This window comes from Rhamphochromis sp. 'chilingali', assembly GCF_963969265.1.
Source record: "Rhamphochromis sp. 'chilingali' genome assembly, chromosome: 18".
In the NCBI taxonomy this organism is placed as follows: Eukaryota; Metazoa; Chordata; class Actinopteri; order Cichliformes; family Cichlidae; genus Rhamphochromis; species Rhamphochromis sp. 'chilingali'.
Genome location: NC_137945.1, coordinates 25,749,918 through 25,764,939, shown reverse-complemented (window position 1 = coordinate 25,764,939; position 15,022 = coordinate 25,749,918). Strand labels below are relative to the sequence as shown.

At 41.3% G+C, this 15,022-nt stretch overlaps 2 protein-coding genes across 2 annotated transcripts; both read left to right on the top strand.

The window, feature by feature from the left end:
• Positions 1-3,474: 3,474 nt before the first annotated feature.
• Positions 3,475-6,765, top strand: LOC308386002 (serine/threonine-protein kinase pim-2-like). Its single transcript, XM_080865270.1, has 4 exons — positions 3,475-3,672; positions 4,688-4,868; positions 4,955-5,125; positions 5,215-6,765. Exons 1-4 carry the CDS (start codon positions 3,493-3,495, stop codon positions 5,304-5,306), a joined length of 624 nt encoding a protein of 207 aa, XP_080721396.1. The 5' UTR covers positions 3,475-3,492; the 3' UTR covers positions 5,307-6,765.
• A 3,474-nt stretch (positions 6,766-10,239) lies between these two features.
• On the top strand, positions 10,240-13,531 carry LOC308386004 (serine/threonine-protein kinase pim-2-like). Its single transcript, XM_080865272.1, has 4 exons — positions 10,240-10,437; positions 11,454-11,634; positions 11,721-11,891; positions 11,981-13,531. The coding sequence occupies exons 1-4, from the start codon at positions 10,258-10,260 to the stop codon at positions 12,070-12,072; spliced, it is 624 nt and encodes a 207-aa protein (XP_080721398.1). The 5' UTR covers positions 10,240-10,257; the 3' UTR covers positions 12,073-13,531.
• Positions 13,532-15,022: the final 1,491 nt, after the last annotated feature.

The window sequence follows — 15,022 nt, the reverse complement described above, 5'->3', positions numbered from 1 at the left end:
ATTTACCATTTATTACTTCCAGGCTGGACGACTGTAATTCATTATTATCAGGATGTCCAAAAAACTCACTGAAAAGCCTTCAGCTAATCCAAAATGCTGCAGCAAGAGTCCTGACAGGGACTAGAAAGAGAGAGCAGATTTCTCCTGTTAAATCCAGAATTGAATTCAAAATCCTGCTCCTCACATACAAGGTCTTAAATAATCAGGCCCCATCTTATCTTAATGACCTTGTAGTACCATATCACCCTATTAGAGCACTTCGCTCTCGCTCTGCAGGCCTACTTGTTGTTCCTAGAGTATTTAAAAGTAGAATGGGAGGGAGAGCCTTCAGTTTTCAGGCCCCTCTTCTGTGGAACCAGCTTCCAGTTTGGATTCAGGAGACAGACACTATCTCTACTTTTAAGATTAGGCTTAAAACTTTCCTTTTTGCTAAAGCATATAGTTAGGGCTGGACCAGGTGACCCTGAATCCTCCCTTAGTTATGCTGCAATAGACGTAGAGTTACACACTTACTCTCTGTCCCACCACTGCATTTACGGCTGCATTTCCAGGGATGTTGAGTTCAGCAATGACCTTTGGCCTCTGCTCTTTGAGATAGAGCATGAAGGCATTTGGCGGCTTCTTGACGTATGGCCCATCTTCATCCTGCTGGGCTGGGCACTTTCTTTTTCTTCAGGAATAAAACACAGAGTAAGAGCACATGTTAGCACTGTGTACAACTGTGAGGGAAGCAGTTCAAAAACACGAGACAAGCTGTAAAACTGAATGAAATCAGGCACCATTAATGGATCATTACAATAATTCCTGCAGACATCTGCAAACAAATGACAGATACTTGCAGATCAGTGAACCAAAGCAGCCGAGCAAACTTAGTTTGGAGTGGAGGTGTTAGGTGGAGGAGCAGGAGTGACATACTCATACATCTGTACACCGTTCCTACACAGATGAAGGGAGACATATGAGATAACAGGAAGAAGTTATGAATATAGAGATGTTCAGCAGCTGTGTTCACTCCAGTGTTTGTGTGTTTTACGTACAGTACTCCAACAGGACGCAGGTTCTGGAGCACACAAAACACACAACAGGTGACGAGACAAGCTGCAATACTATCATCTATCCACTAGGTGGAAGAATTGATCAGTAGAAAGAGGAGATGTGCTCAAAACGACATTCATACATAGATTTATTCTTCTTAGTTAGTCTTAAGAATTAGGATTCACTGACAGTGAAGAAGTTTCAGACGTGCACTCGCGTTTCCCCTTTTGCCTTTTCCTGCTCCAGCCAAGTCCTCCGCCTGCTCGACATCTCTCCTATTACCTTTTATTACGCTTGCACTCATGCCTTTGCCTTTCACCACTTCAAAACTGCGCCTTCTTCAATATTACCTTCATATGCTCGCTTTGCTTTTCGCCTTCCTCACTACACTAAGTACCATTTTTTAACGCTGTGTACTCACTCTTGCTAAGTACATGTGAACAGATCTTGAAGAAAAAAAACAAAACAAAACATACTTTTCTTTTCTCTTCTGATACTATTGAATGATCCTAACAGAAAAAAACAGAGTTAACACTGACTTAATAAAAAAGTGTTATATTTTATCTCAGATAAACTAGTCAGTGTTTATTAGTGTTTGCTCAACTAGAAGTCTTCATAGTAGCATCCACACATCAAGTCTTTAAACAAATAATGAAAGGATAATGAAAGAAAGTTTAATGTGAAATTACTGAATTATATGAAATGCCAGAGTGTTTTTCTTTAAACTACTTGCCTTTTAGTGATGTCACTAAAAGGCAAGGTTCTAATGTTGTGTTGCCATAGACTCCGGAGTTTACTTTTAAAGCTCACTTACAGAACTGACTTATACAGCTTAGTTAGAAAAGTCAAGCATCCAGACATTTGAAGGACTATTCACTCATTAAGGTGACATTTTCTATTTTAAAAATTAAGATGAAAAAGGAAACAAGAAAAGTTACGACTGAGGCAGATAAGAAAGATCCAGGAGATCAAAGTAAGTAAAAAATAAAATCCCCTAAATAACAGAATGTACATTTCTAACAATGTTGAGGCTCTGTGTATAAAATGATTCATTTTTAGAGGATTTAAATCCTGGTTTTGATTGAAACTAACCTGAGTGCAACATGTCTAATCAAAGAAAGGTTACTGGGGCACTTTGTCTTTTGGTAAAATAATGTGACAAGTTTATTCTTGGACTGAGCAGTGAAAACAGAGCAACAAGTGTCATCAGTATCTAGACTTAGTAGACCTAGTATGGTCCACTCGTGTTGGTGTGTTTTTTATCAAAAGGATAAACTTGTTATTATATTGTAAGCAATACTAATTTAAAATTCAATGACATCAAAATCCTTCTAGTCCTGATGTCGAGCGCTCTTTTTCACTAATGTGTTGTTGTTGTTTATAGATTGTAAGAGCAGGATGGCTAAAAGAAAGGCCAGTCCTGAAAAAACGACCCCCATAAAAAGAAGGAGGGTCACTGAGCAGGCTGGTCCTTCCACCAGCTCAGATGCTCATGTGGTCGGGGGAGTCAAGCGAAAGGTCCAACAAGATGAAGCGGGGACAACCAATACAGCAAAAAAGCGTAAACTTCTTGAGCATGTGAGCGGTGACAAGGGGCAGGCATCTTCCTGGTTGGACACTGGTAAAGGTAGGCTAATTAGTTGAGTGAGGGGTAGATTAAGTGTACATCTGGTTGCTAGTTTGAAGATATTAGTGTTTGGGAGATATTTGTGTCTATTATCTAATAAGCTGATGTGCTTTTGGTGTTTTCCACATCTGCAGACTGCAGCATAGAGATTTCAGAGAGCTGCAGTAAAAACAAAAAGGCTGGCAAAAGGAAAGCTGCGGGAGACACCAGGGACCCACCTAAGAAAAAGAACGTGGACCAGGACAAAACCAAAACCGTTGCCAAAAAGTCAGTGGCTGAACAGAAACGTAAGTAGCAAGCAGCTTAGCTTTTATATTCAGGTGAAGAGCAAAATGAACATTTAGGGTACAGCAGAGAGTAATTTGTGTGACAGCTGTAGTAAAACCCAATTTGTGTTTGTCTGTTTAGGTGACTTCCAAGCAAGATACGTGGAGGAGCACCGGCTTGGAGAAGGAGGCTGTGGAGCAGTGTTTGCTGGCTACCGCATAAAGGATCATTTACCAGTAAGTGTTCAGATGGTGGTAGTAAGACAGGCAGTAATGCAGATAAGGGATAATATCGTAAGCTGAGATGTATGCTGTTTTACACCTTTAATGATGTCATACTGAGGAAATGCTCATCAATGCCCTGTGTCTTTTAGGTGGCCATCAAACACATCCCAAAGGGGAAAGTGTACTGCAAAGTGAAGGTAAATGTGCAAGACTTGAATTGTTTTTACATTAGTGGATTGCATGCAGCGTTCACCTGTGGAACGTCTGTGCCTCATCATCCACTTTGTTGAAATATTTCAGGATGATAACGGGAAGAATGTGTCAGTGGAAGTTGCCATCATGCTGAAGCTTGCAGCTGAAGCAGATGGATCAGTGGAAACATCAGCCCCAGTGTCTCTGTTGGAGTGGTTTGACTTTGGCAGAGAGCTGATCCTGGTGATGGAGAGACCTGTCCCCGCTGTGGACCTGGATAAATACATAGAAGAAAATGGAGGATTTTTGCCAGAGGACAAGGCCAAGGCAAGTTGACTTGCCTTAGAAGAGTCTTAGACTGTACATCATTCAATCAAAGCACAGAGTATTAGAGAAACATTAACCCATTGATTGATTATTGTCTTTTTCATCGTTTCCAGGTAGGGCTGGGCTATATCATACCATTCACGGTAATACCGGTGTAATTTTGGGCAACGATAGGAAAATGAGATATCGCGCTAGAATAGGTAAAACGCGCATGCGCAGTGCCTATGTTTACATACGCAGATGGCGGTGACGCAGAAAGAGAAGAGCAAAAGTGGATCGTTGAATGAAACGGATGAACCAGAACTGGTTTGTAAAAATGCTGCAACTTTAGTGGTGTGGAACTGGTTTAGCTTTCGTCCGTCAGATACACAACAAAGCACGATTTTTGGTAGCGCATGCTAGCGGGCCGCCGTTATTACCGTGTTGTTTGGAAAATACGGCACACTTAAAATCAATCCTTTGATTTTTCTGAAACTCGACAGTGCCCCTTATAATCCCGTGTGCCTTATGTATGAATTCTGGTTGTGTTTACTGACCTCAAAACGATTTTATGTACACGGCGACTTTGCTAAGCTACAAAGCCGCACCGCTCGATGGATTGTCGGAGCATTACGGCTATCGTAGGCAGGCGCCTCGCGGAGTGATACGTACTGCACCTCAACGTGATATTACCGTATTGTGTGTGTATAACCTCTTTTTAAGCTTTGTGGATATTTTACATGGTTATGCTGAGGATATGTCGGCCAATTTCCACTGGAAATGCCTTTTGGTTAAACTGTCAGCGAGGAATTTGCATTTGCACTGTTACATTTTTATATAACTTTAATGCACATAAAAAAACAGCTGCTTGTTTAAGTGAAAATACATTTATGGGGTTTTTTGCACTAATAAAGTTGTGGCGTTGTAAAGTATTTTGTCTAGTGTCAGTTATATCGTCAGTTATATCGTTATCACAACTTTTCAAATGTATATCGTGATAAATATTTTTGGTCATATCGCCCTGCTCTATTTCCAGGTCATTCTGAAGCAGCTGGTTGATGCTGCGAAGCACCTGGAGGATAAACACATCTTTCACCGGGACATCAAGAGTGAGAACATTCTAATTGAGACCGGCTCAGATGTACCGCGTGTTCGTATCATCGACTTTGGACTGAGCTGCTTTGTTAAGGAGCAGTCGCAGTACCGCGTCTTCTATGGTAACATATTCTGCTCTTGCTCTTCACAGATGTCACAATTTTCGCCTTTTGTTTTAGAAGAAATTGCAATTGTGTCTGTTTATTAGGTACAGAAATTTACTCCCCTCCCGAGTGGTACGGGCGCAGTTGCTACAGGTGTGGACCCACCACGGTATGGCAAATGGGAGTGGTTCTGTACGAAGCGCTTCATGCCGGGGACTTTAACACCACGAGCTTCCTCAAAAAGCGCCTGAAATTCAAAAGACATCTGTCCAAAAGTAAGAAAACGTCACACTTCAAGACTGACTGATGGCTTGGACCACTGGAACTATCATCTTCATGTTTTTTCTCTTTCCTTTCTTTCCAGACTGCCGGGATTTCTTGGACGCGTGTTTAACCAAAGTCCCGGAGACGCGGCCGACGCTGGAGGAGCTACAGCATCACACTTGGCTGAGATAAGCCTATCACACACACACACACAAACACACACAATTCAGACGTTATCATTTATGTGTGATGTATGAATTACCTTTCTTTTTTTCAGGAAATAATTTTTTTTAATTGGCCCACTTTAAATTTCAGTGTTTTGGAATTCCTGTAACCCCCCCCCAGCCATCCCAGGAAAGGGGATCTCTCTTTGAATGGGCTTTCCCGAGGTTTCTTCCCGTCAGTCTGGCCCCCCCAGGGGAGTTTTTCCTCGTCTTCATAGAGAGCTTGGGCTGGCTCAGGAGCTCCATCAAAACTGTCTTTATTTAATTACTCTAATGTAATCATATACTTTAAAGTAATCAAATAAAAGACAGTAAAAATCTGAAGACTTGAAGTAAACTTCCATTAAAATAAAACTTGTTTAATTCATCTTTGCTGAGGATACTGTGTTATTACTATTTCAAGGATTATGTCAGAACACCGGATACTGGTACCCATCCCTACCCATCACTAGGGAACAGAACAAACCAGACATCAATTACAACAAAAATGACACTGACCCAGCCAGCATGACTCGTCTGCCTTAAGAAATGTTTAGCAATATTACAAATTGGGTGATATGCCTTAAAGTAGCTTCTCATGTGTTCAGCATTGTCAAAGGCTACATTTTAATTAAAACCACAATCTAGTAATGTTCTGTCTTTAACCTTCCTAATTTGTTTTTTGTCCTAACCTAATACTAAATTGCCAGTGAAAACAAAAGTTACATAAATAAAGAAGAGTAAAGAAAATTACGGTCTTTTTTTATTGTAACAGTTTACCAGTGTACAGTTTGGTTTGTGACATATCTATCTAATAGACTCCAATTTGTGCATGTAAATGGAGAGTCCTCTTCACACACTGAGGTTAATTATGGAGTTCCACAGGGTTCAGTGCTAGGACCAATTCTGTTTACATTATACATGTTTCCCCTAGGCAGCATCATTAGAAGACATAGCATAAATTTTCACTGCTATGCAGATGACACCCAGCTCTATCTGTCCATGAAGCCAGATAACACACACCAATGAGTTACACTGCAGGAATGTCTTAAAGACTTAAAGACCTGGATGGCCGCTAACTTTCTGCTTCTTAATTCAGATCAAACTGAGGTTATTGTACTCGTCCCTGAAAAGTTTAGAAATATGGTATCTAACCAGATTCTTACTCTGGATGGCATTACCTTGGCCTCCAGTAACGCTGTGAGGAACCTTGGAGTCATTTTTGACCAGGACATGTCCTTCAACGCACATATTAAACAAATATGTAAGACTGCGTTCTTCCATTTGCGCAACATCTCTAAAATTAGAAATATCCTGTCTCAGAGTGACGCTGAAAAACTAGTTCATGCATTTATTGTGTGAATGTGTGTGTGAATGGGTGGATGACTGGATATGTAAAGCGCTTTGGGGTCCTTAGGGACTAGTAAAGCGCTATATAAATACAGGGCATTTACCATTTATTACTTCCAGGCTGGACGACTGTAATTCATTATTATCAGGATGTCCAAAAAACTCACTGAAAAGCCTTCAGCTAATCCAAAATGCTGCAGCAAGAGTCCTGACAGGGACTAGAAAGAGAGAGCAGATTTCTCCTGTTAAATCCAGAATTGAATTCAAAATCCTGCTCCTCACATACAAGGTCTTAAATAATCAGGCCCCATCTTATCTTAATGACCTTGTAGTACCATATCACCCTATTAGAGCACTTCGCTCTCGCTCTGCAGGCCTACTTGTTGTTCCTAGAGTATTTAAAAGTAGAATGGGAGGGAGAGCCTTCAGTTTTCAGGCCCCTCTTCTGTGGAACCAGCTTCCAGTTTGGATTCAGGAGACAGACACTATCTCTACTTTTAAGATTAGGCTTAAAACTTTCCTTTTTGCTAAAGCATATAGTTAGGGCTGGACCAGGTGACCCTGAATCCTCCCTTAGTTATGCTGCAATAGACGTAGAGTTACACACTTACTCTCTGTCCCACCACTGCATTTACGGCTGCATTTCCAGGGATGTTGAGTTCAGCAATGACCTTTGGCCTCTGCTCTTTGAGATAGAGCATGAAGGCATTTGGCGGCTTCTTGACGTATGGCCCATCTTCATCCTGCTGGGCTGGGCACTTTCTTTTTCTTCAGGAATAAAACACAGAGTAAGAGCACATGTTAGCACTGTGTACAACTGTGAGGGAAGCAGTTCAAAAACACGAGACAAGCTGTAAAACTGAATGAAATCAGGCACCATTAATGGATCATTACAATAATTCCTGCAGACATCTGCAAACAAATGACAGATACTTGCAGATCAGTGAACCAAAGCAGCCGAGCAAACTTAGTTTGGAGTGGAGGTGTTAGGTGGAGGAGCAGGAGTGACATACTCATACATCTGTACACCGTTCCTACACAGATGAAGGGAGACATATGAGATAACAGGAAGAAGTTATGAATATAGAGATGTTCAGCAGCTGTGTTCACTCCAGTGTTTGTGTGTTTTACGTACAGTACTCCAACAGGACGCAGGTTCTGGAGCACACAAAACACACAACAGGTGACGAGACAAGCTGCAATACTATCATCTATCCACTAGGTGGAAGAATTGATCAGTAGAAAGAGGAGATGTGCTCAAAACGACATTCATACATAGATTTATTCTTCTTAGTTAGTCTTAAGAATTAGGATTCACTGACAGTGAAGAAGTTTCAGACGTGCACTCGCGTTTCCCCTTTTGCCTTTTCCTGCTCCAGCCAAGTCCTCCGCCTGCTCGACATCTCTCCTATTACCTTTTATTACGCTTGCACTCATGCCTTTGCCTTTCACCACTTCAAAACTGCGCCTTCTTCAATATTACCTTCATATGCTCGCTTTGCTTTTCGCCTTCCTCACTACACTAAGTACCATTTTTTAACGCTGTGTACTCACTCTTGCTAAGTACATGTGAACAGATCTTGAAGAAAAAAAACAAAACAAAACATACTTTTCTTTTCTCTTCTGATACTATTGAATGATCCTAACAGAAAAAAACAGAGTTAACACTGACTTAATAAAAAAGTGTTATATTTTATCTCAGATAAACTAGTCAGTGTTTATTAGTGTTTGCTCAACTAGAAGTCTTCATAGTAGCATCCACACATCAAGTCTTTAAACAAATAATGAAAGGATAATGAAAGAAAGTTTAATGTGAAATTACTGAATTATATGAAATGCCAGAGTGTTTTTCTTTAAACTACTTGCCTTTTAGTGATGTCACTAAAAGGCAAGGTTCTAATGTTGTGTTGCCATAGACTCCGGAGTTTACTTTTAAAGCTCACTTACAGAACTGACTTATACAGCTTAGTTAGAAAAGTCAAGCATCCAGACATTTGAAGGACTATTCACTCATTAAGGTGACATTTTCTATTTTAAAAATTAAGATGAAAAAGGAAACAAGAAAAGTTACGACTGAGGCAGATAAGAAAGATCCAGGAGATCAAAGTAAGTAAAAAATAAAATCCCCTAAATAACAGAATGTACATTTCTAACAATGTTGAGGCTCTGTGTATAAAATGATTCATTTTTAGAGGATTTAAATCCTGGTTTTGATTGAAACTAACCTGAGTGCAACATGTCTAATCAAAGAAAGGTTACTGGGGCACTTTGTCTTTTGGTAAAATAATGTGACAAGTTTATTCTTGGACTGAGCAGTGAAAACAGAGCAACAAGTGTCATCAGTATCTAGACTTAGTAGACCTAGTATGGTCCACTCGTGTTGGTGTGTTTTTTATCAAAAGGATAAACTTGTTATTATATTGTAAGCAATACTAATTTAAAATTCAATGACATCAAAATCCTTCTAGTCCTGATGTCGAGCGCTCTTTTTCACTAATGTGTTGTTGTTGTTTATAGATTGTAAGAGCAGGATGGCTAAAAGAAAGGCCAGTCCTGAAAAAACGACCCCCATAAAAAGAAGGAGGGTCACTGAGCAGGCTGGTCCTTCCACCAGCTCAGATGCTCATGTGGTCGGGGGAGTCAAGCGAAAGGTCCAACAAGATGAAGCGGGGACAACCAATACAGCAAAAAAGCGTAAACTTCTTGAGCATGTGAGCGGTGACAAGGGGCAGGCATCTTCCTGGTTGGACACTGGTAAAGGTAGGCTAATTAGTTGAGTGAGGGGTAGATTAAGTGTACATCTGGTTGCTAGTTTGAAGATATTAGTGTTTGGGAGATATTTGTGTCTATTATCTAATAAGCTGATGTGCTTTTGGTGTTTTCCACATCTGCAGACTGCAGCATAGAGATTTCAGAGAGCTGCAGTAAAAACAAAAAGGCTGGCAAAAGGAAAGCTGCGGGAGACACCAGGGACCCACCTAAGAAAAAGAACGTGGACCAGGACAAAACCAAAACCGTTGCCAAAAAGTCAGTGGCTGAACAGAAACGTAAGTAGCAAGCAGCTTAGCTTTTATATTCAGGTGAAGAGCAAAATGAACATTTAGGGTACAGCAGAGAGTAATTTGTGTGACAGCTGTAGTAAAACCCAATTTGTGTTTGTCTGTTTAGGTGACTTCCAAGCAAGATACGTGGAGGAGCACCGGCTTGGAGAAGGAGGCTGTGGAGCAGTGTTTGCTGGCTACCGCATAAAGGATCATTTACCAGTAAGTGTTCAGATGGTGGTAGTAAGACAGGCAGTAATGCAGATAAGGGATAATATCGTAAGCTGAGATGTATGCTGTTTTACACCTTTAATGATGTCATACTGAGGAAATGCTCATCAATGCCCTGTGTCTTTTAGGTGGCCATCAAACACATCCCAAAGGGGAAAGTGTACTGCAAAGTGAAGGTAAATGTGCAAGACTTGAATTGTTTTTACATTAGTGGATTGCATGCAGCGTTCACCTGTGGAACGTCTGTGCCTCATCATCCACTTTGTTGAAATATTTCAGGATGATAACGGGAAGAATGTGTCAGTGGAAGTTGCCATCATGCTGAAGCTTGCAGCTGAAGCAGATGGATCAGTGGAAACATCAGCCCCAGTGTCTCTGTTGGAGTGGTTTGACTTTGGCAGAGAGCTGATCCTGGTGATGGAGAGACCTGTCCCCGCTGTGGACCTGGATAAATACATAGAAGAAAATGGAGGATTTTTGCCAGAGGACAAGGCCAAGGCAAGTTGACTTGCCTTAGAAGAGTCTTAGACTGTACATCATTCAATCAAAGCACAGAGTATTAGAGAAACATTAACCCATTGATTGATTATTGTCTTTTTCATCGTTTCCAGGTAGGGCTGGGCTATATCATACCATTCACGGTAATACCGGTGTAATTTTGGGCAACGATAGGAAAATGAAATATCGCGCTAGAATAGGTAAAACGCGCATGCGCAGTGCCTATGTTTACATACGCAGATGGCGGTGACGCAGAAAGAGAAGAGCAAAAGTGGATCGTTGAATGAAACGGATGAACCAGAACTGGTTTGTAAAAATGCTGCAACTTTAGTGGTGTGGAACTGGTTTAGCTTTCGTCCGTCAGATACACAACAAAGCACGATTTTTGGTAGCGCATGCTAGCGGGCCGCCGTTATTACCGTGTTGTTTGGAAAATACGGCACACTTAAAATCAATCCTTTGATTTTTCTGAAACTCGACAGTGCCCCTTATAATCCCGTGTGCCTTATGTATGAATTCTGGTTGTGTTTACTGACCTCAAAACGATTTTATGTACACGGCGACTTTGCTAAGCTACAAAGCCGCACCGCTCGATGGATTGTCGGAGCATTACGGCTATCGTAGGCAGGCGCCTCGCGGAGTGATACGTACTGCACCTCAACGTGATATTACCGTATTGTGTGTGTATAACCTCTTTTTAAGCTTTGTGGATATTTTACATGGTTATGCTGAGGATATGTCGGCCAATTTCCACTGGAAATGCCTTTTGGTTAAACTGTCAGCGAGGAATTTGCATTTGCACTGTTACATTTTTATATAACTTTAATGCACATAAAAAAAACAGCTGCTTGTTTAAGTGAAAATACATTTATGGGGTTTTTTGCACTAATAAAGTTGTGGCGTTGTAAAGTATTTTGTCTAGTGTCAGTTATATCGTCAGTTATATCGTTATCACAACTTTTCAAATGTATATCGTGATAAATATTTTTGGTCATATCGCCCTGCTCTATTTCCAGGTCATTCTGAAGCAGCTGGTTGATGCTGCGAAGCACCTGGAGGATAAACACATCTTTCACCGGGACATCAAGAGTGAGAACATTCTAATTGAGACCGGCTCAGATGTACCGCGTGTTCGTATCATCGACTTTGGACTGAGCTGCTTTGTTAAGGAGCAGTCGCAGTACCGCGTCTTCTATGGTAACATATTCTGCTCTTGCTCTTCACAGATGTCACAATTTTCGCCTTTTGTTTTAGAAGAAATTGCAATTGTGTCTGTTTATTAGGTACAGAAATTTACTCCCCTCCCGAGTGGTACGGGCGCAGTTGCTACAGGTGTGGACCCACCACGGTATGGCAAATGGGAGTGGTTCTGTACGAAGCGCTTCATGCCGGGGACTTTAACACCACGAGCTTCCTCAAAAAGCGCCTGAAATTCAAAAGACATCTGTCCAAAAGTAAGAAAACGTCACACTTCAAGACTGACTGATGGCTTGGACCACTGGAACTATCATCTTCATGTTTTTTCTCTTTCCTTTCTTTCCAGACTGCCGGGATTTCTTGGACGCGTGTTTAACCAAAGTCCCGGAGACGCGGCCGACGCTGGAGGAGCTACAGCATCACACTTGGCTGAGATAAGCCTATCACACACACACACACAAACACACACAATTCAGACGTTATCATTTATGTGTGATGTATGAATTACCTTTCTTTTTTTCAGGAAATAATTTTTTTTAATTGGCCCACTTTAAATTTCAGTGTTTTGGAATTCCTGTAACCCCCCCCCAGCCATCCCAGGAAAGGGGATCTCTCTTTGAATGGGCTTTCCCGAGGTTTCTTCCCGTCAGTCTGGCCCCCCCAGGGGAGTTTTTCCTCGTCTTCATAGAGAGCTTGGGCTGGCTCAGGAGCTCCATCAAAACTGTCTTTATTTAATTACTCTAATGTAATCATATACTTTAAAGTAATCAAATAAAAGACAGTAAAAATCTGAAGACTTGAAGTAAACTTCCATTAAAATAAAACTTGTTTAATTCATCTTTGCTGAGGATACTGTGTTATTACTATTTCAAGGATTATGTCAGAACACCGGATACTGGTACCCATCCCTACCCATCACTAGGGAACAGAACAAACCAGACATCAATTACAACAAAAATGACACTGACCCAGCCAGCATGACTCGTCTGCCTTAAGAAATGTTTAGCAATATTACAAATTGGGTGATATGCCTTAAAGTAGCTTCTCATGTGTTCAGCATTGTCAAAGGCTACATTTTAATTAAAACCACAATCTAGTAATGTTCTGTCTTTAACCTTCCTAATTTGTTTTTTGTCCTAACCTAATACTAAATTGCCAGTGAAAACAAAAGTTACATAAATAAAGAAGAGTAAAGAAAATTACGGTCTTTTTTTATTGTAACAGTTTACCAGTGTACAGTTTGGTTTGTGACATATCTATCTAATAGACTCCAATTTGTGCATGTAAATGGAGAGTCCTCTTCACACACTGAGGTTAATTATGGAGTTCCACAGGGTTCAGTGCTAGGACCAATTCTGTTTACATTATACATGTTTCCCCTAGGCAGCATCATTAGAAGACATAGCATAAATTTTCACTGCTATGCAGATGACACCCAGCTCTATCTGTCCATGAAGCCAGATAACACACACCAATGAGTTACACTGCAGGAATGTCTTAAAGACTTAAAGACCTGGATGGCCGCTAACTTTCTGCTTCTTAATTCAGATCAAACTGAGGTTATTGTACTCGTCCCTGAAAAGTTTAGAAATATGGTATCTAACCAGATTCTTACTCTGGATGGCATTACCTTGGCCTCCAGTAACGCTGTGAGGAACCTTGGAGTCATTTTTGACCAGGACATGTCCTTCAACGCACATATTAAACAAATATGTAAGACTGCGTTCTTCCATTTGCGCAACATCTCTAAAATTAGAAATATCCTGTCTCAGAGTGACGCTGAAAAACTAGTTCATGCATTTATTGTGTGAATGTGTGTGTGAATGGGTGGATGACTGGATATGTAAAGCGCTTTGGGGTCCTTAGGGACTAGTAAAGCGCTATATAAATACAGGGCATTTACCATTTATTACTTCCAGGCTGGACGACTGTAATTCATTATTATCAGGATGTCCAAAAAACTCACTGAAAAGCCTTCAGCTAATCCAAAATGCTGCAGCAAGAGTCCTGACAGGGACTAGAAAGAGAGAGCAGATTTCTCCTGTTAAATCCAGAATTGAATTCAAAATCCTGCTCCTCACATACAAGGTCTTAAATAATCAGGCCCCATCTTATCTTAATGACCTTGTAGTACCATATCACCCTATTAGAGCACTTCGCTCTCGCTCTGCAGGCCTACTTGTTGTTCCTAGAGTATTTAAAAGTAGAATGGGAGGGAGAGCCTTCAGTTTTCAGGCCCCTCTTCTGTGGAACCAGCTTCCAGTTTGGATTCAGGAGACAGACACTATCTCTACTTTTAAGATTAGGCTTAAAACTTTCCTTTTTGCTAAAGCATATAGTTAGGGCTGGACCAGGTGACCCTGAATCCTCCCTTAGTTATGCTGCAATAGACGTAGGCTGCCGGGGATTCCCATGATGCATTGAGTTTTTCCTTTCCAGTCACCTTTCTCACTCACTATGTATTAATAGACCTCTCTGCATTGAATCATATCTGTTATTAACCTCTGTCTCTCTTCCACAGCATGTCTTTATCCCATCTTCCTTCTCTCACCCCAACCGGTCGCAGAAGATGGTCCCGCCCCTCCCTGAGCCTGGTTCTGCTGGAGGTTTCTTCCTGTTAAAAGGGAGTTTTTCCTTCCCACTGTCGCCAAAGTGCTTGCTCATAGGGGGTCATATGATTGTTGGGTTTTTCTCTGTATCTATGAAGCGCCTTGAGGCGACTTTTGTTGTGATTTGGCGCTATATAAATAAAATTGAATTGAATTATCTGAGGAAGAAGCAGAGTTGGTTTGTTTCCAGCTGAAATCATCCAGGCTCAGGAATTTGAATCGATCCACATCATTTCCGCTTGAACTAGAGAACATGAGTGTCGACTTACATTTGGTCTGTGAGACACATGTCATAGTGACAGTATTTGGGTTAATATGGCATTACTCACCCTGGTCGCATTTCTTCAATATCAGGCACCAAGTTCAGGAACTCGTTCTTTGCAGCCCGCGCAAGGTAGGAGGTCTCCAGAGTGGGAACCATCGGGAAGTTTTCACAGTCTGAGCAGGAGGGACTGGAGGCACGTGAGCTGTTCTCAGGGGTCCTTTAACACAAATCACACCAAGTTAGAATCAAATGGATAACCTGTCAATAACCGTTTGCAGATCGAGGTCAATGTTCCTAAAAATATGTTTACTTCTGGCCCATGGAGCCACAGCGCGAGTCCGAGAGAGAGGGGCAGGTAGAGGAAGGGGTGAGGGTGGCACTGCTGAAGCTCGTCACGGATGGATCACGTCCGATCGGTGAGATGAGAGAAAGCTGAAGTGAAACAACAGCAGGATGAGGTAGACGTCAATATAGGAACTCCCTGATGTGACACAGAAAGGCTATTTTTTTATTT

Bases quoted from the DNA above. Each gene is read 5' to 3' on its own strand.
- LOC308386002 (XM_080865270.1), top strand. From the start codon at position 3,493: ATGCTGAAGCTTGCAGCTGAAGCAGATGGATCAGTGGAAACATCAGCC. The intron at 4,869-4,954 runs GTAACATATTCT...TCTGTTTATTAG, and splicing joins GCAGTACCGCGTCTTCTATG to GTACAGAAATTTACTCCCCT. The intron at 5,126-5,214 runs GTAAGAAAACGT...CTTTCTTTCCAG, and splicing joins CAAAAGACATCTGTCCAAAA to ACTGCCGGGATTTCTTGGAC.
- LOC308386004 (XM_080865272.1), top strand. From the start codon at position 10,258: ATGCTGAAGCTTGCAGCTGAAGCAGATGGATCAGTGGAAACATCAGCC. The intron at 10,438-11,453 runs GCAAGTTGACTT...CTCTATTTCCAG, and splicing joins TGCCAGAGGACAAGGCCAAG to GTCATTCTGAAGCAGCTGGT. The intron at 11,892-11,980 runs GTAAGAAAACGT...CTTTCTTTCCAG, and splicing joins CAAAAGACATCTGTCCAAAA to ACTGCCGGGATTTCTTGGAC.